Here is a 25441-nt window from a genome sequence, read left to right on the forward strand (position 1 = left end):
GAATGTTAGCACAGAGAGACAAGTGCTTGAGACCTCAGAACACATGGCTGAGAGTAGAAAACACCAATCGGAAGGTTGAGAAGAATCTGAGTGATCTGTCCTTCTATGTTCAGTGCTCTGTTGCTCTATCTAGATTCATGCCCTACAAATACCCATACGTGTATACAGTCTGAGTGTCAGCGGTTTTCAGGCAGGCAGGGGGCAAACAGAGCATTAAAGGAAGACGCTTCAAGAAGAGGTGAAATTGACTTTCTGACCAATGATGGTAGAAACATGGCGAGCCTCCAAAGGTTAGCACTGAAGAGGCCTTCCTTGGGGTGAAATCTGCGAGGTTTCGGGTGTCAAAAGATCAAGAGCAGACATTTCTAAAGCAGAGGTGTCAGGCAGTGCTCGCTTAAGCAGGTGAGCGCGAGACAGCAGAGGATACCCAGAGTGGACCGAGAAACACAACCAAAACAATAGCTGAAGCCCAGTGGGAAGGAAAACACAAACCAAAAACGTGAGAGCAGAATCGAAGGGAGACATGAACAAGTGTGTGGAGAAGAGAATGCTTGACTTGGTACAACTGCGACTAAAACAATTAAAAGTGAATAGAGGGCATCAGGAGAAAGACTGGAAGGCAAACTGGAGGTCTTTAAAGAGTGGGAGCTAAGAGGTGCCAGTGGCAGCCATGGAGCTAGGTTAAATACCTCCTTACAGCGAGGCAAGAGGTAACGTGAACCAAACATCACTAGTAAAACTGCCTCCACTCACACGACTCTGCCACAAACGTTAAGAATTAGGCAATAACATCCATCTTCAATCAAGCATGCTTTCCTTACAACATCCAAGCCTGTAAGATGGCCTTCAAAGAGACCCTGGTAGTTAGAGCTCCATGCACAAATTACATTACTGTTCATCCCATTCAGATTTCCTAATTATCCCCGTGCACCTATTTTAGGGAAATATCCATCTTTTATAATTCACTGAGAGTTAATGTATGTCAGGAGTATTCCTTCTAAGGAAAATTTGGGATCAAAATGCAGATACCTTAGGTGAAGACCGCCCCGTGTTCCTGTTTGAATGCTACCTCCAAAGGCATTTTTGGTGGGGGGAGTGAACCATGATCTCACTCACCCACAAAGCTACAGCATGTATGCAGTTACACCCCGAGTGGACAGCGGTTCCGGTGAGGGGCGCGGGTTCCAACAAATGGCACCTCTTAAATAGAGAGGTGCTTCTGAGGCGACAACCTCGTCTTAAGAGACCTACCTAGTTAGAGAGCGATGGTTGTCCTGGGGTTTTGAAAATTGTACATTTCTGTATCCCAGAACATTGACAATGCATACGTGTGCATTTCTATGAAATAACTTATTGAAGTGGAAGTTGTAATCTTTCACAGACTGTTTTTCAATGAGGGGAAAGAAAAAGCTGTCAAAGGGAAGTGGGGAGGACGGTTGCTATGCTCAGCAGTGTCTGCGGATTTCTCTCATCGTTTAGTGTGAGCACTTGTGGACTTTCCTTATCAGTAAACCACTGACTTGCATGCACCTCACTTCCATAGAAGATACAGAATTACTGAATTCAACCTTTTCCAAAATTGGAACAGATGTAATCAACGAAAAGGGGAAACACATTACTGTATAACTCCGCGAAAGCTCTTCACAAGAAAGAAGGCTCATAGCTTGGCAAAATAATCACAAGTATATCAACGATAGTACTGGCCTTTTACTACACTTTATTACAAGTATTTCAAAACATCACCTAAGGATGCAGTGGTGATGCCTGAAATGAGCCAGTTTGTTTCTTGATCAGTGATTTAATGTTTGTCTGTCTAATATTAAGTTACCAAACTTGTCTTACAGATATGGATAGCCTATGTTTATATAGTGTTAAAACTTAACAACAGCATCCTCCCCTCCTGCCCGCCAATCACCACCCTTTTGTTAAGGGGTTGAACCAGGGCTTTAAGAGCAATAAAAAACTCGGAGGGTCTATCAAAGGGGATTGGCCTGCATAGTTAAAGGCGGGACTTAAACATGTAAACTAAAATCTGTGCTTACCATAGTGTAAACGCCCAACCGGTATTTAGTTAGTTGCCTTTTTCTGTTATTGCATCCAGTTATAATGAAACGACTGACATTAAACCTAAAACAAGCCAGGACTTTTGGATTTGTCAATGGTTTTTGTAGGAATCTAGCCTGGTGTGTCGTGGACACCTATGGTGTTTGCACCTTATACCAGGTCCAGGCAACCCCTAATAGTGAGTGAGACAGTGTCTAGGAAGCCAGGGCTCTCTAGAGATAGCTGTGGGTGAGCAGCCAAGACTTATCTAGGAGGAGTGTAAAGCACTTACAATACCACAGCAGTGACATAGTAACTTATCACACATGAAAGGACCCCACAGTTACAAAAAATAAAGGTGCTTTTTACAGCAGCAGTGGACTAGGTTACTTATAGGCAGTCCCCGAACTGAAGGTAAGTGCACATTATATATATATATATACATATATATATATATATATACAGTAATTATTAGATATTAGCATATAAAATCAACACAAATTGGCAAGAAATAGTGAAAAATAGCAAGGATCTTATAGGAGGGCCATACCATATACTAAAATAGTGGAATGTGAAGTAAAGCCCCCCCACCCGACGATGTGGGGTCATTAGAACGGAGCTGGGACTACTCAGGACCCCCAGAGGTAAGTACCTGGGTGACCCCCAGAGACCAGGAGAGCAGAGGTAAGTTACCTGGTCTTCCCAAAGACTAACAAGGGGACTTGGAAAAGTAAGATTGCAAGACCAGGACCAGTCCAGTGGAACCCACAGTGGATTCCCGAAGAAGAGGACCTGCAAGAGAAGGGGACAGAGTCCAGTCCACACTGTATTGTCCAGAGTGGGCAGGAGCCACTACTGACTCTTCTGTGGATGAAGATCCAGGTCAATGGGGGAAGCATGAAGATCAGCTGTGGAGCCCAGCAGCTGCAGAGAGGTCCTTGGAGTGATGCAGGTGATGGCCACCTTCGGTCGCTGGGTCACAGATGGTCAGTGGTCAGGAGGACCACCAACAAGCCTCTGTCGGTGGAAGTTGGAGCAAAGGAAGACTTGCAGTGAAGAATCGGACTAGCAAGTTCCAGGGTACTCCACCTTTGGAGGGGAGTCTGGGCTGACCCTCAGAAGTCAGAAGAGCCAGCAGAGGCAGTTGCAGCCCCCTGAGAGCAGTGAGGCCCAGTCAGCAGACCTAGAGAGGAGTCCCACATCGCTGGAGCAGCAGAGGAGGGACTGTTCTTTCAAGGATGAAGAGCTGGAGGCTGGGGCTACTTGGAGTCTGAAGATCCCTTGGAGCAAGAGTCAACAAGCCTTAGTTGCTGCAAGAGTTGTGGTGCACAGGGGTACTGCCCTGCCAAGGAGAGGCAAGGACTCATCATCTCCCAAGTTTGACAGCAGGTAGAGAGGACTCATAGGACCACTAAAAAACACAACTTGTGTTGGAGGTTCTTCCTGGAGCCGGAATGCAGAAGATCCCAAAAGCCGGTCGTCATTGGCTTAGGCGCCTGCGGATGCAGGGGAGTAACTCCTACACTCCAAGGGAGATTCCTGCTTGCTTCTTTGGTGCAGCTGAAGTCTTGCTGAACCTAGAGGATGCACAGCCATGGAAATGTTGCAATTGCTGGAAGGAGTCAGGGAAACAATGTGGCAAGGTGAGGTCGTCCCGGGAGTTTCAGGCTTGTTTATCTCCTGTGAAGTTCAGCAGCGGTTCTGGTGGTCTGGAGCAGAAGAGGTTCATGAAGAGGAGTCATGGTGGAGTCTTGCATGCCGAATCTAGAGACCCACCTGCGAGGGAGTCCCTAAATAGTCCTACCAGGGGGACTGGTCACTCTGAAGGGTGACCACCTATCAGAGGGGGTCACTAAAGTCACTCACCTGTCCTGACCAACCAGATGCTCCCAGGTGCCTTTGCACATCTTGTTTTCAAGATGGCAGAATCAAGTGGCCATCTGGAGGAGCTTTGGGCACTATCCCTGGGATGATGATGGACAGGAGAGTGGTCACTCCCCTTTCCTTTGTGTGCTTTCGTGCCAGAGCAGGGACCGTGGGTCCCTGGACTGATGCAAACCGGATTATGCAAGAAGGGCACCAAATGTGCCCTTCAAAGCAAGCTGGTGGAGAGGGGAGGCTATCCCTCCCCAGCCATGTAACACCTATTTCCAGGGGAGAGGGTTTTGCCTCGCTTTTCCACAGGAAGTTCTTTGTTCTGCCTTCCCCTGCTTGAAATGGTCAAGCAGCAAGAGGGCAGAAACCTGTCTGATGAGCTGCAGCAACATGGTCTGCCCTCAAACCCTGGAAGGCTGGTAGGAGCAATACAGGGGTGGGGCTGAGGAGCCCTGAGAGTGCATAAAATCATGCCACCAATTCTGGAATTAGTATTGGGGAATGATTCAGACATGTTTGACACCAAACATACCTAGATTCGGAGTTGCCAATATGTAGCTAGACCACGAGTAGTGAGTGACCTGTGGCCAGTACACGGGTAAAATGGCTCCCCAGTACTTACAAAGGCCAGTGCATTGGAACTGGAGTTTGTAGGGGCACCTCTGCTCATGCAGGGGTTTCCTTCACACACATGAGCCCGCACCCTGTCCTCTGGGCTAGGAGGGCCTATCATAGGGATGACTTAAAGTGCCCAGGTGCTTGGATCAGCAGTGAATGGGTGCATGCACCTTTTCATTCAGGCTGCAATGGGCCTGCAGCCATAGTTTGCACAGGCTCTCATGGGTGGTATAATACATGCCACCCATGTGGCAAAACTGGTGTACCAATGCCCTGGGTACCTAAGTACCATATACTAGGGACTTACAGGGGTACAGCAGTGTGCTGATTGTGGGGTGTAAAAGGTACAAAAGCAACCAAACCTAGAGGAGACAGCACAATAACTGGGGTCCTGGTTAGCAGGATCTCAGAGAAGACAGTCTAAACACACTGATAAACAGGAAAAAATTGGGGTAACCATGCCAAAAGGAGTGACGTTCCTACAGTTATTAGTTGCATAAGGTAAATAAGTCACAACAGTGACTTATTTTGATATAATATTGAAAATGCTTAAATTCTGAAATGAGTGTGAAATAACCCTAAAGAGTTTCTTTGAAGTTACTTCAAGGGCCAGTCAATGCCAAGTGGTACTGCTGCTGCTTTAAGGTTTTTTCACTCTGAAGATGAGGGAGAAAATGGAGAGCCTGACATGGACCCGGCTCGGCACCTGCTTTTTAGAACTGCCAGTGTTGAGCCCCGACAGGACCTGGCCCACTTAAAGCCCTAAGCTGAGCTGTGGCACTCTTTTTATGACCAAATGCTAACAATGATCAAATCTACAGGGGGCCTGCTACGTAAAGTGGCGATTCACACTGTAAATAACACTTTTCAAACGCCTTTACTGCCCCCTGCTTAGCACGTTGCTAACTTCTGAGCTGTGGGAGTTAAAATTCTGGCTTCACGCCCAGCCCCGCCAAGTACCACGCATTGGGGTTAGACTAACGCACTTTAGTGCTGGTGTCCCCATCACTGTACTAAAATGTATTAAACTCCAGCTAAAGATAAACGCTAGTTAAATTAATCTGTGAGTAATGCAGTCTTTTACATCATGAAACGTGTGTGCGCGCGTGAAGAGAGAGAAAACAAACTAAATCCCAGTTGGCACGAGGGGTGTGGGGGGGTTTGTGACTTGCGTATTTTAAAATTGTATTACACACAGGGTATAATATTAAATTCCATGTTAGAAGCAATTTTACGCACGTTTTAGTCAGACCTGTTTATTGTTCATTAGGAACTTATTTTGAAAACGTATCTGTGTATGTGACCTTCCTTGCTTCATTTAACTCGCGATAACACATCAATCAAAATGTCACACATTGGTACTGAAATGCCACTCCTGCGCACACTGGAATGATGAAATGTCACACATACGCACTCTGAAAACTTGGCAGCTACGCACTCCTAAACTGTGCACTTTAGAACCGGAAAGAAAACTGTCAACGGAAGCGCAGCGACATCAGAGAGGAAACAGCCGGGAGGCCAGGCATCCTGCTCGTCAGCCTGGCAGGCCGCTCCCGCCTCGGAGGGCCATGTGAGGCCTCACTGGCCCCTGCCATGATTGTTCTGCCAAGAGCCGTGGGAGGCCCTCGTCAGAGGATCCTGCCAAAGAGTGCCGACCCCGCAGGCCACGGGGAGGCTCAGAGTGACCTGCCAAGAGCCGCTGGAGGCCTTTGCTGTGAAGAGGCGAGGGAGGACCCTCGCAAGACTCTGATTACTTGAACCCATGCCTGGGAAAGGGATCCGCCATCGACACTCCTACAAGGTCACGACCTCCCCTGCGTAGGGGGCGCTCCCTGCACACTCCCTTCTCGAACAGCAGGCCAGCAGCTCCCTGAGCACAGTGTCTGCCGGGCCGCTGCCAAATGTGGCCCTGGCCTGCAAAATCCCTTCGTCAGCACTGTTCTTTTCCCTGTCCAGCACAAGCTGACAACAAGAGAGTACTGATGTCGAATACTCAGTGCAGCCTCTGCGCCTAAAAGGTTTTGCAGATAACATTAGCAGAACACCGGCCACTGGGTGTACCATGCCAGTGGCGTCAAGGGCCCTGGTGCAAGCAAGAAAATGGGCTCCCTGGCAGTTCCTCGAACTGTGAGATGCAGCAATAAGTAGAGGTCGGTGTGCCCCTCGGGCCTTTAGGCCCCGGTGCCACTGCACCTGCTGCACCAATTTAACCTACACCTCTTTACCAAACTTATAGGCACTGTTTCATGCCCGGATCATTGATATACATGGAAAGGCTAGCTCCGATGGCCTGAGTCTGCAATATGTTCTCTAAAACCACAGAACAAGCTCAAGTCCTGTGCTTCCAAAAGGAACGTGCAAATAAGCGCATCAGTGGCCCACATAGGGGTAGTAAGCGCCATATACATGTTGCAACACAATACAATCTAACACCCTTAGGTTTAATATTAATGATCAGTGTTTGGCTAAAACTCAACATTGGCGGGAGCAGCTTTAGGGTGAAGTGGCCGACTCGAGGGCCCACGTGATTAACTCCCGCAAACCCCACCAAGGAATTAGGGTCCCCAATCCACTCGTCTTCCTTAGCGCACCCTCTTGCTCTGCTCCAGAAGCCCCTCAAGAGCCCAGGCCTCGGGAGTTCCCTGCTGCCCCAGAATCCCGGATGCTCTGGGACAGTCCGCTGATGCCACACGTTAGGAATGGTGCCCCACGACACAGGGCCTTTTGTACCCATCCTGTGCCATGGGAGCCGAGCGGTGGGGGTGAAGGCAGGGAGCCGCTGAAACAGTTCCACATTTGGGAAGGAGAGGAGTCTGATCTGTGTCCGGGAAGAGCAGACAACAATGGCTAAGTATGGTCCAAATCTGACAAAATCTTTGCCTTGGGGGAGGATTGGGGGAAGCCAACCAAAGCCGCGAACAGACTGTTGTTTGTTGGAATCTGAACAGCGAAGACAACGACGAATAGTCTTAATTTATGCTCGAGATCAGCAGCTTTACACGGAGGGAGCTGTAATAAAAGTATTACAGCATCTGCGAGGAAAGACTCGGGTTCGGCTAATCTAGTTTGAAAGGTGCCAACAGAAATAGGAGCTCAGAGAGTTCGGTAATACAACCCAGTTCAGACAGAGTTAATTCCATGTGAAACAAATCAGTTTTCGAGGGACACTCCATACTGCCTACTCAAATTCTGCATCTGTGGCATAGTCTTCAAGGGTACAATTTGTAAAGTATTACCTATGTCACAGAAAAATGCTACTTAAGCTTTAGAAACCTGAGGTACATTTTTACTTCTTTTGACTGAATAAAGCAAGACCCAAGCCGTTCTGGAATAAACAAAACAAGAGCTTCACGTTTCACATTCATAAAAGAGCATAGCTTAGTCAAGACACGGGAAAGGGACTGGTGAAACCCAAACTCTCAAAAGCTTACGGGTGACCATTGGTAAGTCCATTTGTATCAAGTTTGCTGCGAGCACCGTCTAATAACTGTGCTGATAAAGGGTTCATTTTTGGGTACCATGTTGGTGTGTGTCCCATGTGCTACTAAGTTACACCCCCCCCCCGTATTAGCGTGCTTGCTAATTGTTGTATAGGTGGCTGTTGTAAGTTGGGACAGGTGCCTAAACTGGATTGATTTTGCCCCACTGAATGACCATGCTGAGTGCATGCTCCACCAGTGTGGGAGCGTAACTGGACTGGCATGGACCTGCTGCACTCTGTGCCAACATGTAACTTAATAGAAGTAGGTATACATGGTTTGGTGCTAGAGGTACGTTGCTCCGGCCAGAGGTTGTGCTTGCGGTGGTGGCACTGTCTGTGTTGTGTGTCTGTGGCAACAAGTTACTTGCCCTTCCCTTTGGTTCCCCAACCATGCATTAACAAAAGATTTGAAAAAATGCAGGATAAATGCCCTTATTTGCTTGTCATTTGGGAGATGTGAGGCTTAAGTGTTATCTCCTGTTGCCATGATGGTGAAATGCGTCAGGTAATTCACTTCCTGGTCCTTCTTTTCTCTTCACTTCCCTTCCCTTTTCTTACTTCCCCTGTCGGCTATACTTGTTTCTTTGGTTTCTTCTTGGGTTGTTTACTTTGTGCATCCCCACCTTGGATGGATCTGCCTGCCCTGCTGCTGAGAGCTTCACAGTTGGGAACAGAGCTTTTCGTTGCAAAGTGGGGCAGAAACTGTTTGACCCATACCAGCGAGTAGGCACTCTGCACTTTGGGTTTTCAGTCCTTTTTATTGAATTTCTGAAAATACTGCACAATTAGCGGATGCAACCACCAACATGATCTCCCCCAACCCAAATCAGCCCATCCCTTTCTAAATCCTATTTTTTCCCTTCAATAAGTGTACGGTATTAATCTTGTAGATTTCACCACCATCGATCCCACTGTTTTATCCCTCATTCTAGGGCTTTGTGGTGCAATGGGGCCTCCGTGGCCTTGGACCCCCTTCCTCCTCTTCCGGTGATGTACTGGTGCACATTTTTCTGTGCTCTGCCTCCTTTACTGCTGGCCCCTTTGCACTCCTTTATACTGCAGGGGTCATTTTGTCCACTTCTATTCACCACTCGCTCCAGGAACTTCACTGAGGTGGTCACTCCAACTTTCTGAAGTCTGCTGTTGTGCTGGGCCTCGTATAAATGCTCAGAAGGTTGAGGTGTCACACTTCAGCCAGAAAAGGCCTTGGAGGTCAGTAGGATTTGGTTGCAATAATGGCTACATTTCCAAAATTCATGCAGTTTTGTGTATTATAATGGGCACATCAATCAAAGATATAACGCCATAATTTCTAGGACCGAATGTCTGGAAAAGGTGAGCTGAATTTAGGAAGGTTTGAAGATGTAACTGACAAGGAATGTGAATGTTTTTTATTAGGTTACTGCTTTTTAAAGGCCTTTTGGGCTGAGGCAGAATCAGGGTGTGATGGAAGACAAGGTGCTTCTATAGCTGGTGGTCGGGAGTATTGAGGTAATTGACAGTTGTTACCTCAAATCCTGAGATTTTTTGGTTCCCGAGACTATGCAACTTCCAAAGGCCGGGGTCGGAGGAGATTCTGGGAGGAGTATTAGGGGTTGCTGTGCAACATGTGTGAAAGAGGAGAGAGTGTGTGAGAGTTAGGAGTGCCTGAGAAAGTGGTCCAGTCTGTCCTTCCTGTGGGAGGAATTCTCAGGGCTGCAGAAAGAGGGAAGAGGGTGTGAGGAGGGGAAGGAAGCTGCTGATAGGTGGAGCCCATTAAGCCCTGGTCCTGTTTACACAGCTCCTGACACATTTCCCCTGCTGTCATTTTGAGTTAAGCATTATAGAAAGCTGGGTAAAGGGAGTTCCCGTTATTTTACTAGACCATGAATCCCCAAGAGCAGGGGTCTTTCAAACCTTTTATAGTCACACCCAAAGTTGAAAAAAAGTGATTGAGCCTCCTCACTTCCGAATTTTTCACAATTATTCTTTTAAACTGGCAATGTTTAAATATGTTTAGACTTATTTAAATATTGCAGGCAAAGTTCTGTTACTGTTTTGAAAATGGAATCAAATACATGATGCCAAACATACTATTCTGGTCAGGCAGACTTTACTAACGTCTAAAAGTCTTCACGGTGTTATTATTACAAGTGGGGTGGGGGGTTTTGAAGAGTATTTGGAGTCCCTTCCCTTTCAACACATACTCCCTTCTTTGATATAAATGACAAAACATGTTAGTGATGGCCTATTATAAAGCAGTTTACTGCTTCTCATTTTTTCAGCTTAAGAGAAAGTCTTGTGATCAGGATAATGCTTGTTTTACCCCTCCACCTCCAAACCCCCTCTGGGATCCCATAAAGCCCCTTAGACATCCAGTTTGAAGACCGTTACACTAGAGTATCATTTTCTCTTCAACAGACCCCTCCTTCACTGTCTGACCCTTCTTAGAAAGACCTTGTCCCCTTCACCCACCCGTTCTTAAATCCCTAAGCACCCATCCTCTGAAGCACCTCCCATCCCTCGGAGTCCTGGCCTGCCCTCCCAGTATGTCTGCGGCTTGTGCTTGTTGCAGGGATCTCTCTAAGAGTACCTCTTGGTCGCACCACAGGAGCCCGGTTGAGTGTTCTAGGTAGTGTGAGGGTGGTGAGTGCCAGAACAAGGGAAATATTGTTTATCTCATCTCCACCTGTATCGAATATCTCATCAGCTCCACCAAGAATCACCCCAAACAACTCTTTGATGTGGTCGGAGCAGCAAATAATCCTCCTTTCTAGTATTTTCTGCTGCTAAAGCGGAGGAATTTGCTACGTTATTCGATCAGAAATGTAATTTTAATGAGTTATCACTGCCCCTACTCTTTGTCTCTATCAATCCTTGTAAGAAATTGGGTTATTAGTTGGAAGGGATGGAAGCTCCACTTAAATCATAAACACAGTCCTTGACAGGGTGAACACCAAAAGTCACTAAATAAACCTGGGCGTAATAACCCTCTGGTAGCTTGGCACAAAACCTGCAGGCTTAACTTAGAGGCAATGTGCAAAGCATAGTGAGTGAAGTATACCGAAAAGTACAGTGACTGTAGTAATTACATTAGAGAGTGACACACTAAAAATTAATGATACACAGTAGACAGCGAAATAAATGTTGCTCTTTAATGTTACTGGGAGATTGTGTTTGATAACCACAGTGGTGGGAACGAGCGGAGTGTCAATTGCTCAGCAACTTATAGGACTATCGTTGATCCCATCTGATCTGGATTCTCATTATCAATTATTGCCTTGAAAAGGTTTTATTGATGAAACACGTGCTGGCTGTCTCGTATCTCATCATGACTGCCTTGGACACTCTTGATATCAGTGTTTGGCTGATAACTGATACTGCAGGCCTCTTTGCTTCTGCAGTGCTTAATTTGTAAATAAAGAGGTGCCGGTGCCCAAAGCCCTCCTCTTAAATACGCGGCTGCTGCAGTTACATTTGTGAACACAGAATACTGAGGCAGCGTAATCCTGAAACCATCCCGGGCCTCTTCAATCCATATAAAGCCACTCCCTGTCCCCCTCAGCTCACTCTTGCAGCTGTTTTCTCCCTTTGTGACACTTTTTTGTTTTTCCCTTCATCCGTCTTTGCCATGTGTGTCTTTTGCTCACAGCAAATGCTTGAGGCAGAAGAGCAAGCCCCGGCCCTCAAAAATAAGTGCTGGTGCTCAGCACCGGAAACAACAAGCACAAATTAAGCACTGTGCTTCTGGGACTGTAACATAGCTCTGCACACTGTCAATATGACTTTTTCTGTGTAAACAGATGGAAAGTTTGTGAGAAAACACGGTAGTGAGTTCCATTCTAAAGCATGTAATAAATAGTACTTTTTCCAATTGGTGGTGTGGCACTTTCCTAAGGTAGGCCTTCTTGCCTCTATGAGAACTGCCACAGTTCTTCGACGTAGAATCAGATGTTAAACTCTGTCCTCACGGGCCGTGCCACTAACCTGAGTGTGCTGGTTCTGGGTGGTATACTGGGCTCTCTGTAAAGTTTAAAAATCCTGATTATTTGGCAGTCTCATAAACTCTGCCTTACACCAATTCCAGTTTGGTGTCTGTTCTCTTTCTAGTTCAACAATTTCCTCTGTGTCAGAGCCTTCCCACAGTGTGACCTCTGTTTTCTCATCAGTGATTACATCCTCGCTTGGCAGCCTTAGCCCTTTGAGCGAAATACGCTTCTGTGCCTGAGCCATGGCTTAGTTCATCAACCTTTGTTTCTCCCAGGTCTTCAAGGTCTTTGGTTGAAACGCCCACACATTGCACTCATCCGAGCTGTGATCCTTCAGCAAATAGAGGTCACACTTTGGACAGAATCTAAAAAGCAGTGTCCTCAATACCAATTTTTCATTCTCCGGCTGACAGTCAACGTCTTTGCGCGAAGAAAAACATTCCAGTTTTGTTGTTATTAGTGGAATTACGTTTCCTTCAACATTGAGCAACAGCTCTTCTTCTGTCTTCTTATGTTGTCAGATGTTTTTCAGCATTTATCTCGAAAAATTGATTTCCCTTCTTTCTTTGCTCCAGAGCTCTCTGTTGTGCTTCCAGGCACAACATCAGAATTAAAAGAATCATAAGAGGATGTCCATGGTGAGTGTCTTCCAGGGTGTATGGCTGGTGTCATCCGAGCAAGGGCATAGCCACAATTGTTACAACTTGACCACATCCACCCCAAAAAAAAAGCCTACAAGTGATAATTCTAGATCTCACCAATAGACACTGGAATAACTCACAGCATGGGAATCCAGAAAGATCTACGCTGCAAAACAAAAAATTCCAGTGGTCTCATATTCCTTCTCAGTTCAGAAAAGCTTTTTTTTTTAGAACTACCAGTGTTGAGAAAAGAACAGTGGATACAGTACTTCTCAGGTAGAGCACCAAGTGTTTAGAATTCCCTCTCTCTGACCTTACACACCATCATCCTTATGCCTTTCTTTAAAAATGAGCTAAATCATTTACTCTTCCAAATATACTTCAGGTTTATCAATCATTAACCCTGTTTCTCACTTACTTTGCCCAATCCTCTCTTTGTCTTCTGTCCTCTCCCTAGCTTACTGTGGCTTCAAATCTTCCATTTTACTTGATAAGTTAAGTGCACTTTAAGTCCCACTTTTTTTTTTTTTATATTGTACATATTATACAGAAATTCCATATTGAAATGTACCTGGCCGCTTTATCACCAAGACAGTTACTGCTCAGTTAATTATTTATGCACTTCCTGATTTTGTCTATGTAAAGCACTGTAAGCCTTTGGGTAAGGTTTGCGCTGTATACAACTGCATAATAAAAAAATAAACAAATAGTAGTTCCCATTGGCTGCTGCTGCACTATTCTTTGCCTTTTTCACTTATTTCACATTACTTCCCCCCGCTGGTGAGCGAGTCTGACCAGCTTCCTAAGAGCTAGCGCACTTCCAGTAGCACTTGGACCCAGATTTATGAAATTTTAGTGTTGTGTTTGTGTGACGCAAAGGGGATCGAGCTGCAAAGCAGTGCAAACACAAAAGTTCACCAACTCTCCTGGGCAAAAGGACTTTTGGACCGAAAGCTGATTTCAATGCAGCGCTGGAACAGCAACACCTATTAAACTATGCAAAGTCAGCGAAACAGAGCAGGAAAAGCGTAAACACTCCTAGTATTCCAGGGAGAGCTGGTTCAACTAAAGTGATACAACCAGGTTTTGCAGGAAATGAATTCAGAAACAACCAATATACAAGCTGACTAGGACAATTTCCTACAATAACATGAGCAATTCCAGTGAAATTACACACACTTTACGTAGCTTATCCTTTGGCAGTTGCCTGTGCATAAAAAAGTGTACAGGATTATTAACTCCCGCACTTGTCACACTCCAGTCACTTCGACACGTTAGCACAACTGTCCCAGTAGCGCGCATAAATCATACAATACGTGCACCTGGTAGTGGATAAAATTGGCCGCTTTTATTCTTTCACATTCAACGTGCAAATTGCCCGCAGACTTCTTAAAGTTGCTAAGCCCATCACCATTTGTAATTTGTGCAGTTACAGTCACCATAACACAATTTTGCGTACACTTCAAATACGAGAAATTCAACTGAGTTTACAATCATTTAAACCAACAATTCTTTAGCAGTGACTGACCGGCCTTTAAGTCCTGGCCTCTGCAATGTCATTTCGTTCCAATATGGGCGTGAGCAATCTCACGTCTAGTTTGTTGGAGGGGTCTTTAACTGCTGGCGTCTGTTTTACCTTTCCACTCTGAGGGGTAGCTTCTCTTTCTGATTAGGCCCAACTCGCTACCTGTGCTCATGGGGCCGCGAGTGCCGTGTTCCGCTTACTCCCCTTCTCCGGCCTCCTTTCACCCTGCCGTGAGGCATCCCCAGGTGTGTGGCCTTTCACTGCACACCGCCTTACTAGGTGTGCTCAGTGTCCAATTATCGGTAAAACCTCTGTTACTTTCCGCTTGCCCCTTAGCTTCTTCCCGCTCTGTCTGGCATCGCGACTAGATGCGCTATTGTCCGGGTGGGAGGGTGTATTTGCTGCTCCTCCAACGCGACGAACGGGGTGGTCTTCCGCCCAGGTGTGTTTCGTCTGCTCGCAAGGGGGCTCCTTAAATGCCCCCCCTGCCCTCGTTGTGTCCCAATTGTCCTGGCGCTCATTGGGAGGTTTGAATGCCTCAAACCTACCCCATTGGACGCCACCCCTGGCTTTTTGCACCTTTCCTCCCCGCTTTGTTCTTTCTTGGGGGGGGAGGAGGTGACCCCCTCGGGGTCTGAGCCAGGCTTTCCAAAACCGGCTGAACTGGTCCCTTCCGGGTCCCAGGCGGCCGTTATGGCGCCGGCCCGTGATGCCCCCTGCGTGGGCGGCCTTTGCTAGTGCCTGAAGTACACACCTCCTGCAAGACACCACTTTTTCACCTTTACGCCATAACATGATGTGGTAAAATGTGGTACAACTCAGTTTTCTTCAGTTCCTGCAGCTTTGCGCATGGTCTTGCAGCACTGGACTGCCAGACATTTTGTAAATGGTGGCAAAAAGAGTGGAAGGGCTGTGTTTAAAAAAGAGAGACAGGGCAAATTTTAGAATGCAAGTGCCTCCTTTAATCCATAGGAAATCTAGCTTGCCTTTAATAATTTTTATGTCACTAAAATATCCCTAACCATTTGCATCCATTCATGTTGTGACCACGGATGTGAAGGCACTAAGGCTTGCGTTCGCTGACTGGCTCTCAGAGTGAACCCGTATTCTCCCTAATTATTATTTGATATGGATGGGGTCTTGGCCCACTGTCCCACCCAAGCGGTATAGCCAGAGCCCTCCATAATGGACTCCACACAGCAGGCAAGGTTAAACCTGCAGCATGTCATGCCCAAGAACAAGAAGCCTGTCTGGGTCTATGACCTTTCAGCTCTTTGGAAACCAACTTGACATGCTGCAGGAGACCCCAGCTAATCTAGAGAGGCAAAGGTCTGGGAGTGGGAACAGAGGTGATCGTCTCAATTATACCAACAGCCACTTAATAGAGACTCCATGATTCAACTTCAAGTTGGCTTGCCTGATTAAGGGTGTCCACATTAAATCTAGGTTGGTTGCATCTGACCGGCATAAAAGCATCTATATGAAATGGTTCTCACCTAAAACAAATTTTAAGTGAATTCATCTTATCTCAATATCCTAAAAATCTACTAAGAATCTTTTCATCCTGAATAAAGCCAAGCAGAACATCAGGACGGAAGTTTAAATCCTATTGTATTGTAAATATGGCACAACGATGATGTTGTTAGGTGCCGGTAGAGGGGGTCGCAAGAAAAGTGGCACACCATCTATGATGCACCACTTTCTTGTAACTATGCTCCTTGGCTTACTAGAATGTAGTTGTTCAGTAGAAAATGTAAACATAAATTTACCAGAAACTTGATGTAACATGTAGAGTACCTTTCAACACCAAGAAGGCTTTTGTTGACCTAAAAGAAAAACCTTTAACCCACCCAAATTACATCCCCACACCTCACCACATCCTACCACTCCACTCTGTTCCCCCCACACCCCACAGTGCCTCTTGTTCCTCTTTGTGCTGTTTGGATAATGTTGTGGCTGTACTCACTGTGAGAGGTGATGTACTCTGGAGACTTCCCTGGTCCCAGAGGGTCCGCTTCTTCATAGTAGTCTTCAGGTGGGGGTGTTGTAGGTAGTGGCGGAGGTGCGTCCACCGGGACCTGAAACCCAGACATATAAAGATTCACCATAGACACCTGTACTCAGAGCTTTTGTCACTGGGAACATCAGAGAGCCCAGTCTGCACACACAATCACTGGAAAAGGATGACATTAATTACAAAAGGTGCCTGATTAATGACCCTCGAAACACTCTATGCTCAAACACAAAGCTCACACCACCCACTATCTTGAGCCTTTCACACTGCCCTCTAAAGTGGACATCATACACTGTCCTTCCTAACATTTCTGTTCATCAAACTTGCTGAGGCTGGTAACTTCAGTCTTTGTGTCCATTAATCTCTTGGTCTGTCTGCTGAGACAAGCCAAACAATATCAGTTCCACTGTATCTGGTATGGTATTTTTTTATTTTTTATTTGTTGCCTAGCTAGTGGGGGAAGGGACTCTCAGACAGCCACTTTGTTGCAAAAAGGTTATTGATCGAATAATACAGTGATGAAAAGTAATCGCCACATATATGGACACATTATGTTACAGAAGACCCGGAGACGAAAGTCTAGGAAACTCACCACTAAACACACAACACTTAGCAGACCATTCAGCAAGTTTCATACTGAAAACGAGTCAGTGCTATGCAGGACAGTCAGAGCTTTTGTAGGGACACAAACAACCAGAGGGGTCATGGGTTTTAGGTAGCATATCCGTGTTGCTCAAAACGTTTAAAAAAAAACACAACAAAAAAACACAATGTCCTGTGACACATTTCGATGCATGTTCGTTTTAACAGCAGACGCCACCTGCCTCATCATTAACATCACAAAAACAGACCTTTCCTCCTTTTGTGATATATACATTTGATTAGCAGCAGTGCTGGTTTCTTCTCGAGGGCGGGGAGCATCACCCACCCACTCCCTCCCCCCACCCCGCTGCGAGCGCCACAGGAAGAAATAGATTGGCAATGGAAAGATTTCCTTGCCATTTTATTTTTTACCTGCAGGGTGCACCAGCCCAGAGACATACTGCCGGCAGCAGAGAACAGGAGCCGTGCCTGGACTGGATGCTCCAAAGTGCGCATGTTTTTTTGGCCAGCTGCTTTGCTACGGCCAGAGTGACAACATGCGCACTTTGAAGCTCTCCACTCAGCTGTCTAAAACAGCTGGGTGGAGACCACGCACAGGCCTCCAGGGCCTGAAGGAGCGTCCAGCCAGATGCGCCATCCAATCGAGGCGCTTCACTCATGCTGGTTAGCAGCATGAGAGCAGCGTCTGGATTGGTTAGGGGAGCCCTCCCTCTATCAGAGAGCAGAAGCACACGGAGGAGGACACGCAGCCCAGGGGTATGTACTTTTCTTTTATTAAATGTGTAACGAATGTGTGTATAATGTATGTGTGTAATGTATGTAGGAATGTAGTGCATGTAAATGTAGTGTTTGTGTTATAGTTAGTGTTATTTGGGCTTTCGGATGGAGGGGTGATTTACTTTGGGGTTTTGGAGGGAGGGGGTGGTTTTTATTTTTTGCGAAGTGGTGGGGCACTTCACTCGTCCCACCACTATAAAAGGGTGCAAGCCGCCCCTGATTAGCAGTGACAGCACAGCCATAAAAAGAACATAACCTGGGGCGACCGGCGCTGGCTGCTCGCCTTCACCCCCAACATCATCCACACTTTTGACGTCTCTGGTGCTTTGACTATATTCGTCTCACAAAAGCTCTGTACAATAACTCTAACATTAGATTTCAACACCGGTAACAGTTCCTGGTTGTATAATAAACCATAAACGAATGACCTCAGCACACAGAAGAGGTGTGAGACTCACAACCCGCCCGGTTTAGTCTGTTAGCGACTGCTAAACGAAGCCTGTGAGAATTTAGGAAATGTTTTCCATGTGAAGCACGCAGATTTTTCAGGAAAATTACGCTTATTATGTGACATACTCCTAGGTGGTCACCTCTATGAAAATTTGACGAGTGGTACGCCCAGGCATAAAAAAGCCTTGTGAGGTACCAGCTCAATGGATTACCCTAGATGTCTAAAAATCACAGAAAACATTACTCGTAGAGCACTCACTGCCATTGCACACGTATGATGTCACATTGCGCCAAGATGTTTCTGCTTGTACCGTCCTCCCCGGGTAAAAAGTACCAGAAAAACGTTGTGTGAGAAAATAAAAATGACACAAAATATGCAAAGCTCAAGGGTCTGGATTTAAGCAAAATGATGCAATTGTAATAAATATGTAGCCCAGGCCTTTGCTGAGCTCAGTGAGGCGGAGCGCAGGGAGAGAGAGCGAGAAGGTTGTGCCGTCGAAGTTTGTTTCAAAGAGACAACGGTGAAACTTAAAGAGTTCTTTGGTCTGAACACCCAGCTTTATACATATGTTTTCCAGATGAGCCGATAAAGCTGCTATGGTCTCTCGGCCCATTTCACAAAGCCTTTCCGTGAGTAGTTGTGATTTACTCCTGACATACACCTGGATTTACAGGCGTGAGAAAGACTGACCCTACATTCTGAAGGTGCTAAAGCGTTTTCACCAAGTAGTCAGGAGTCCTAAAAAATACAATTGACCCATTTTAGGTAGAACTGAAGAAACCAACCACGGGACCCTTCAGGGTTGCACCAGATAGGGGAAGACTTCTTTAAAGCAATGAAAGGTGGGGAAATAATAATTATAATAGCATGGACAGTTTGAATATGGTAAGAAGCACAAAGGAGTGTAGGACATGTCCCCAAGGGTGCCAGCCAGCGATGCTGAAGAAACATAACAGGGTTGCCAAGTAACTTCTAGACTGGTTCAGTGGAGATCTACTTCAGAAAATGAAGACACATAGAACCGTCATTTTCGGAGCGAGTAAAGGGAAAGTTTGCCTTACTCATCTCATGGATCTGCAATTTCAAGGTATTCTGTGTGTCATTCGCATAGTTCAAGAAAAGGAAACTATATGAGTGTATAGATGCAGCCAGGGCGAGAGGGCAGAGTGATTGATGGGCACAGGTGGAACGGGAGGCGGGGGCACAGGGGCAACACAGGAGGAAGGCCCCACTGACGATGTGAGCGTGCTCTCGGGGGCACGAAGAGGGCATCGTACTGACCATGGTGACTGCAGGCGCCCAGGGCTCAGCTCTCTGTGGCACACTGTCTGTTTACAAGGAAGAGCCTTGGCACACAGCAGGCCTTGTCCTGGCACCAAGCACCGCATGGGTCGACAGACACTGATTGTTGGTGTGTGTTGGGGGGGATAAGGAGGGGTTGAGTAGAGAGGGCATTCAAATCATCCCCTAAAGGACTGAGTGTTTGGGGCTCCTCTCCCCCTCTCCACATGGTGGGGGGGGGGAGGGTGGAGAGACTGCAAGACGGGAGGTCCAAGGAGAAGCCACCTGGCCATCCAGTCTATCCAGGCCGCTGTGTAGAGGTGGCTTCTACACAGCGGCCTGGATAGACCGGATGGGCAGCGGGCACAGACCTCTTCACCATGGTAAGAACTGAGGACAGAACTCTCAAGTTTCCCAGTTCCATTATAAAATCTGGACCACAGGTCCCAGAAAGCAAAACAAAAAACTGGACTGGATGAGCTAGTCACACTTGGACAAGGGAAACTTGAGTTCTCTGTGATGAGTGGTGAAAAAGATGGTCACTGTTTAACATGTCCGCAGTTCAACCTGCCAGACATGATCTAGCTCTCAACAAGGGTTCCAGATGGTTACAGAACTCTTAAGAATCAGAGGTTTTCAGGGAAATCAGATAAACACAAATCCCGCAAGAGAAAAGGCATTGTGCTGGCCATGGATAGGGGTGCCACCTCCTTAACTGTCATCAGGACACATATGTATAGTCCTGGGCTTTTTGGTTTCAAATTCTCATTATTATGCATGTCATTATAATTGGTTCTTTAAAAGTACACCAAGACTACAATCCCTAAAATGCATTCAGCCAAATAAATAAATACCTAGGAATGTAAACGAGTTATCCATGTGACATAAATTTCAGTCTCAGCATTTGGTCAACCGGATGATAAAAGTAGTAAAATTAAGGGGAAGCAGCACCTGTTATTCATTGCCAGGGTACGCTAAGGTAGGAAACTGCACTTTACAAAAACATATATTATGTTATCTGAAAATGTTACTATGTATTAAATAATGAGCAGCTTTACTTTTATATATGAATATAGATATAAAACTATAATTTTCGAAGACAAAGGCTGGAAAGAAGATCTAGAAGCAGGGATGTCGTTAAATTAATATCTATTGGAAATGTCGGGGATCTTTGGAAAACATCACATGTCGCTGGAATCGACCTCACCACACAGTTCGTAAAAAAAAACCTGAAAGTTCCCGTGTGTTAAAGAGCGACAAACAGTTTACACAATATGGCCGAAGAGAGCACTCAAGAGGTGCCTGTATTCAGAAAAGTTAGCGAGGACCCATAAGGAAGATCCGCACACTGACTGAAAATTACAATGCTGCAGTACTTGAGAAACACTTAGATTGTCTCTAGAAAAGAGGCAGAGGTGGAGGACTGAAACTCCCCCTTCTCGCCCTTCCCCATCTCCTTCATTCACACAGCAGACCCTGGTGCGCTGGCAGGGCCACAAGGTTATTCAGTTATGAAATACAAAATACTTTGGGTGGACTGACAGAGAAAGTCTAATTTCTGAAATTTAGGGGATGTGCCAGAGATGTAGTGAGCAGCTCAAATGAAGCTCTATTAACACTACAGCAGTAGATTAGATATTCCTACTCAGATCATGGGACATCGATGCAGCGCTTTTTACACTCAAACAGTAGAGCTGCTGCAAAGCATGGGTGCGTGGATACATCACTGATGAATAGAAGGTGACGCTGCAGCTCATGGGTGCATGCAGGCAGATCTAAACAAGCACTGGCATAGCCAATGGGTCTCGCCTTTGGGACCTTATAAGTATTTAGCCATGCAGCACATACAAACTTTATCAGAAATAAACTGTTTGTGCATTCCTTTATACGTTTAGCCTTAATCTGTAATGGTCAAAACATCCCCTAGAGGGCACCACAATACAAATACTATTTGGAAGAAACATGATGGTGTAACTATATAGTCAGCCCCTAGGTGGCATATCCACATGAAAAGAGAAGATCAGAGAGCATTGCAGTGTAACTATATATTCAGCCCCTAGAGGACATAGTGCATTACACATTTTCAGGTCTAGCAGGCCTACTAGAATACTATTACAGACAAGGCCCTTAGAACACAAACTACTCACAGCTATAAAGCAAAAGCTCCAGCCATGAGAAAGCTTAAAAAGACATTCAGTGGTGGGAAAGGTTATGATTTTGGGTCCCTCCTCCCAAACCTAGTGTTGGGACCCAGAAGATGAGGGGGCAGAAAGAGCACGTTGTGTTGAACGTTTTTGGGGTGGTGGTCCCATTGTCCTAGGACCTAGAACCACTACAAGCTGATTTATGGGCAAAAATGTTGTAAAAGGAATACCCTGAAAAGCTTAATGGTCGAGTTTCCCAAGTGAAGTGAATATTGTAGTATCAGCTCATCTGCTGTGCCAGGGAGAGCGGCATTGAGGGTTTCTCTTGTGTTTTTGCAATTTAAAAGTGACCAGTTTGTATATTTTTCATGCTAAACTTGGGCAGAATTTAGGAATGGGGCTGCAAATTTAACCAGTGCTCATGTAAAGCACTCCAAGTTTCTGGTCGAGTTTGCGCTATATAAATAATTAAAAAAGAATCCCCCTCCAGCTTGCAGCCTTTGTCGGGTGCAGACACCACAAAGAAACAGGAAGATGCCAGAGGAAGAAACACCATACCACGATCGAAGCAAAGAGGCAAAATAAAAAAGTAGTGTGCCAACACTAAGGTGTATGGCCGTATTGCAATAATCCATGTAACAGGGTCAGTCTCCGAGGTGGTAACAAAACAGCCTCAACGTGGGACAAACATAAAGCACTTATCTAACAAATCAAAGGAAGTTTGCAAGGCAGGACAAGGAACAAATGAAAGTGATGGGCTGGGCGTTTGATGGGCATGGTGAAAGCCCACAGAAGTAGATTATAGCATGTCGTAGGACAGCACAGCTGCCTATACTCGACCTAAAAACACCTGAACTGATAAAGGGGTTGCAGATATCATGGGTACATAGATGCAGCTCTGTAACACTTTAACAGAAGGTGGTGCTACAGCTCAGGAGTACGTGGATGCAGCTCTTTTAACACTAACAGACGGTGGCGCTGCAGCTCAGGAGTAGATGGATGAAGCTATTTTAACACTTCAACAGAAGGTGGCGCTGCAGCTCAGGAGTGCATGGATGCAGCTCTCTTAACACTTTAACAGAAGGTGGCGCTGCAGCTCAGAAGTGCATTGCTGCAGCTCTCTTAACACTTTAAAAGAAGGTGGTGCTGCAGCTCAGGTGTGCATGGATGCAGCTCTGTTAACACTTGCAGAAGGTGGTGCTGCAGCTCATGCCTGCATGGATGCAGCTCTGTTAAAACTTGCAGAAGTTGGTGCTGCAGATTGTGGATGAACAGGTGCAGCTCTGTTAACACTTGCAGAAGGTGGTACTGCAGCTCATGAGTGCATGAATGCAGCTTTGTTAACACTCAACCAGAAGGCGGTGTTGCAGCTTACAAGTGCATGGATGCAGGTGTAACCACACCCGAACGGAAAGTGGGGTTGCAGCTTTCCTAGCTATATAGATGCAGCTCTGTTAACACTTGAAGAGAAAGTGGCGCTGCAGCTCATGGTTGCATGGATGAAGCTCTGTTAACAATTGCAGTAGGTGGCACTGCAGCTCATGAATGCACAAATGTAGCTCTGTTAACACTCGAACAGAAGGTGGTGCTGCAGCTCATGAGTGCATGGATAAAGCTCCGTTAACACTTGCAGAAGATGGTGCTGCAACTCATGGGTGCATGTATGCAGCTCTGTTAAAACTTGCAGAAGGTGGAGCTGCAGCACATTAGTGCATGGATGCAGCTTTGTTAACACTTGAACAGAAGATAGCGCTGCAGCTCACGAGTGCATGGATGCAGCACTATTAACACTTTAACAGAATGTGGTGCTGGAACTTAAGGGTGCAGCTCTAATACCACCAGAGCTGAAAGGGGGTTGTAGATATCATGGGTGCTCCGCTAACCCTCGCACAGTACGCGGGGGGCAGATCATGATTTCAACTTTGTTAACATTTGACGAAAAGATAGTGCTGCAGATCTTGGGTGCATGGATGTAGGTCTGCTAATGCCTGAAGAGCTGAGATTAAATGGCAAATTCTTCAAAGGCTAATATGGTATAAAACACAACGTACCCAACATTAACTTTCACATAACTATAATCTACTTTTCTTAGAGGCATTAAAAACTGCTCGACTGTAATTGCTTCTTATCAGACTCCAAGGTCAACAATTATTGAAAGGCAGTTTGAATAGCAGGGATTAATGTGGAGCATCTGTGCATGGATGCACCTCTGCTAACACTTGAATACCAAGGCAGATACCGAGCATGAATGCAGTGATGCAGCTCTGCAGACACTGCATAGCAGGGGGTGATTTGGAACACAGGAGGGGGAGTGGATTTATTGTAACACCTGAATGGCAGGAGGTAATGTGGAGCATATGTGCATGGATGCACCTCTGCTCACACTTGAACAGCAAGGCGGATATGGTGCATGAATGCAGTGTTGCAGCTCTGCGGATACTGCATAACAGGGAATGATGTGGAACACGGGTGAATGAATGAATCTATTGTAACACTTGAATAGCAGGAGGTAATGTGGAGCATCAGTGCATGGGTGCACCTCTGCTCACACTTGAACAGCAAGGCGGATATAGAGCATGAATGTAGTGATGCAGCTCTGCGGACACTGCATAACTGGGGATGATGTGGAACACGGGTGAATGAATGAATCTATTGTAACACTTGAATAGCAGGAGGTAATGTGGAGCATCAGTGCATGGGTGCTCACACTTGAACAGCAAGGCGGATATGGAGCATGAATGAATGCACTGATGATGACTGCACAGTAGGGGGTGATGTAGGACATGGGTGGATGAATGGGAATTGCCTAGGTTAATGTGGGACATCGGTTCACGGATGCATCTTTGCTAACATCTAAATAGAAAGTGGTGATGCAAAGCCTGGGTGGATGAATGGATCTATTTTCACTCTTCCATGTCTGGTTGTAATATGGAGCATGAATTAAGGGATGCAGCTCATATAACACCTTAAAAGAAATGGGTGCCATGCAGCAAGGGTGCTCTCACCATGTTCTACACCCATTCTTCAGTTTGCCTCCTTTCTCCTTAAGAACGTTATGTACGAAGTCCAGTACTTACGGATGGGGACATTTTGCAGGGCTGTTCCTCGCTCTCATCTTCCTCATCATCCTTCATGTTCTGCAACTCCTGAAGGTCGCAGTCTGTGAAGAGCAGGTTTACAAAAAATGGATTTGCAAATGAGATGTTCACAGTTTTATAGAGTTACCCAGTACATTGCAGACCCATCCTGCTACTGCAGGAGACGACAACAAACACTAGTCTGTCTGTAGCTTCAAACTTCCATCCGTACAGTTAGGAAGCATCTTTGGGGGAGTACATAATGGTGCGTTGCATTACTGTTATCGCTCAGAAGAAGGCTATTAAGTTCATATCCCTTTTCTTAACCTACATCTGTTTCTATGTCTGTTTTCACTAAACTTACCCAACATTCTTAGCAGCACACAAACGTTCATGGAAACAATTGATGCAGATTGTCCATTGCATTCGACCAGGAACAGAAATGCAACCATAACAAGACTGTAAGGAAGGCTGGCTCACAATGTATAGGATGTCAATAACTTTGTGCTTTGATATAGCACTTGCTATGACAGTTTTGCCATTTCGTATAGCTGGAAATAACAAATGTTACTATCAGCAAATGTAATCGTAATCAATGTTTCGAACTTTAAGAGGCTAATTCAACTCTTCCAGGACTGAGACCTGGGGGTCATATACACATGTGAGCAGGAAATGCTTCACTCGCTGAGCCATCCTGCCGGTTCTGCATACGCATGCCTCCCTCTATACATGTACCTGTACCCATACCTATATCAGCATATAAATATGCTTGAACCTGTACTGATACCTATCCAAATACTTATTTCTATACCTCTGACTGTATCTATGTCTATGTCTTTGGTTGTGTGAAGTGTTTTACAACTGCTTGAGCGTGTTATGAATAGGCCTGGATGGAGTTCACGGAGTCAGACTCTATGGAATTCTGCAGAAGTGGAGTTCTGTG

At 45.9% G+C, this 25441-nt stretch overlaps 1 protein-coding gene across 3 annotated transcripts in view; it reads right to left on the minus strand.

Annotated features, from left to right (window-relative positions):
* Nucleotides 1-25441, minus strand: part of AFAP1L1 (actin filament associated protein 1 like 1) — a 159127-nt gene that overhangs the window by 44753 nt on the left and 88933 nt on the right. For all 3 annotated transcript variants that reach the window (XM_069244630.1, XM_069244631.1, XM_069244629.1), the window contains exons 4-5: nucleotides 24499-24581; nucleotides 16118-16229 (exon numbers count right to left, since the gene is read on the minus strand). In XM_069244630.1, coding sequence (XP_069100731.1) covers nucleotides 16118-16229; nucleotides 24499-24581 — 195 coding nt within the window. The remainder of the gene's footprint in view (nucleotides 1-16117; nucleotides 16230-24498; nucleotides 24582-25441) is intronic.

Source organism: Pleurodeles waltl, chromosome 7, assembly GCF_031143425.1.
Source record: "Pleurodeles waltl isolate 20211129_DDA chromosome 7, aPleWal1.hap1.20221129, whole genome shotgun sequence".
NCBI lineage: Eukaryota > Metazoa > Chordata > Amphibia > Caudata > Salamandridae > Pleurodeles > Pleurodeles waltl.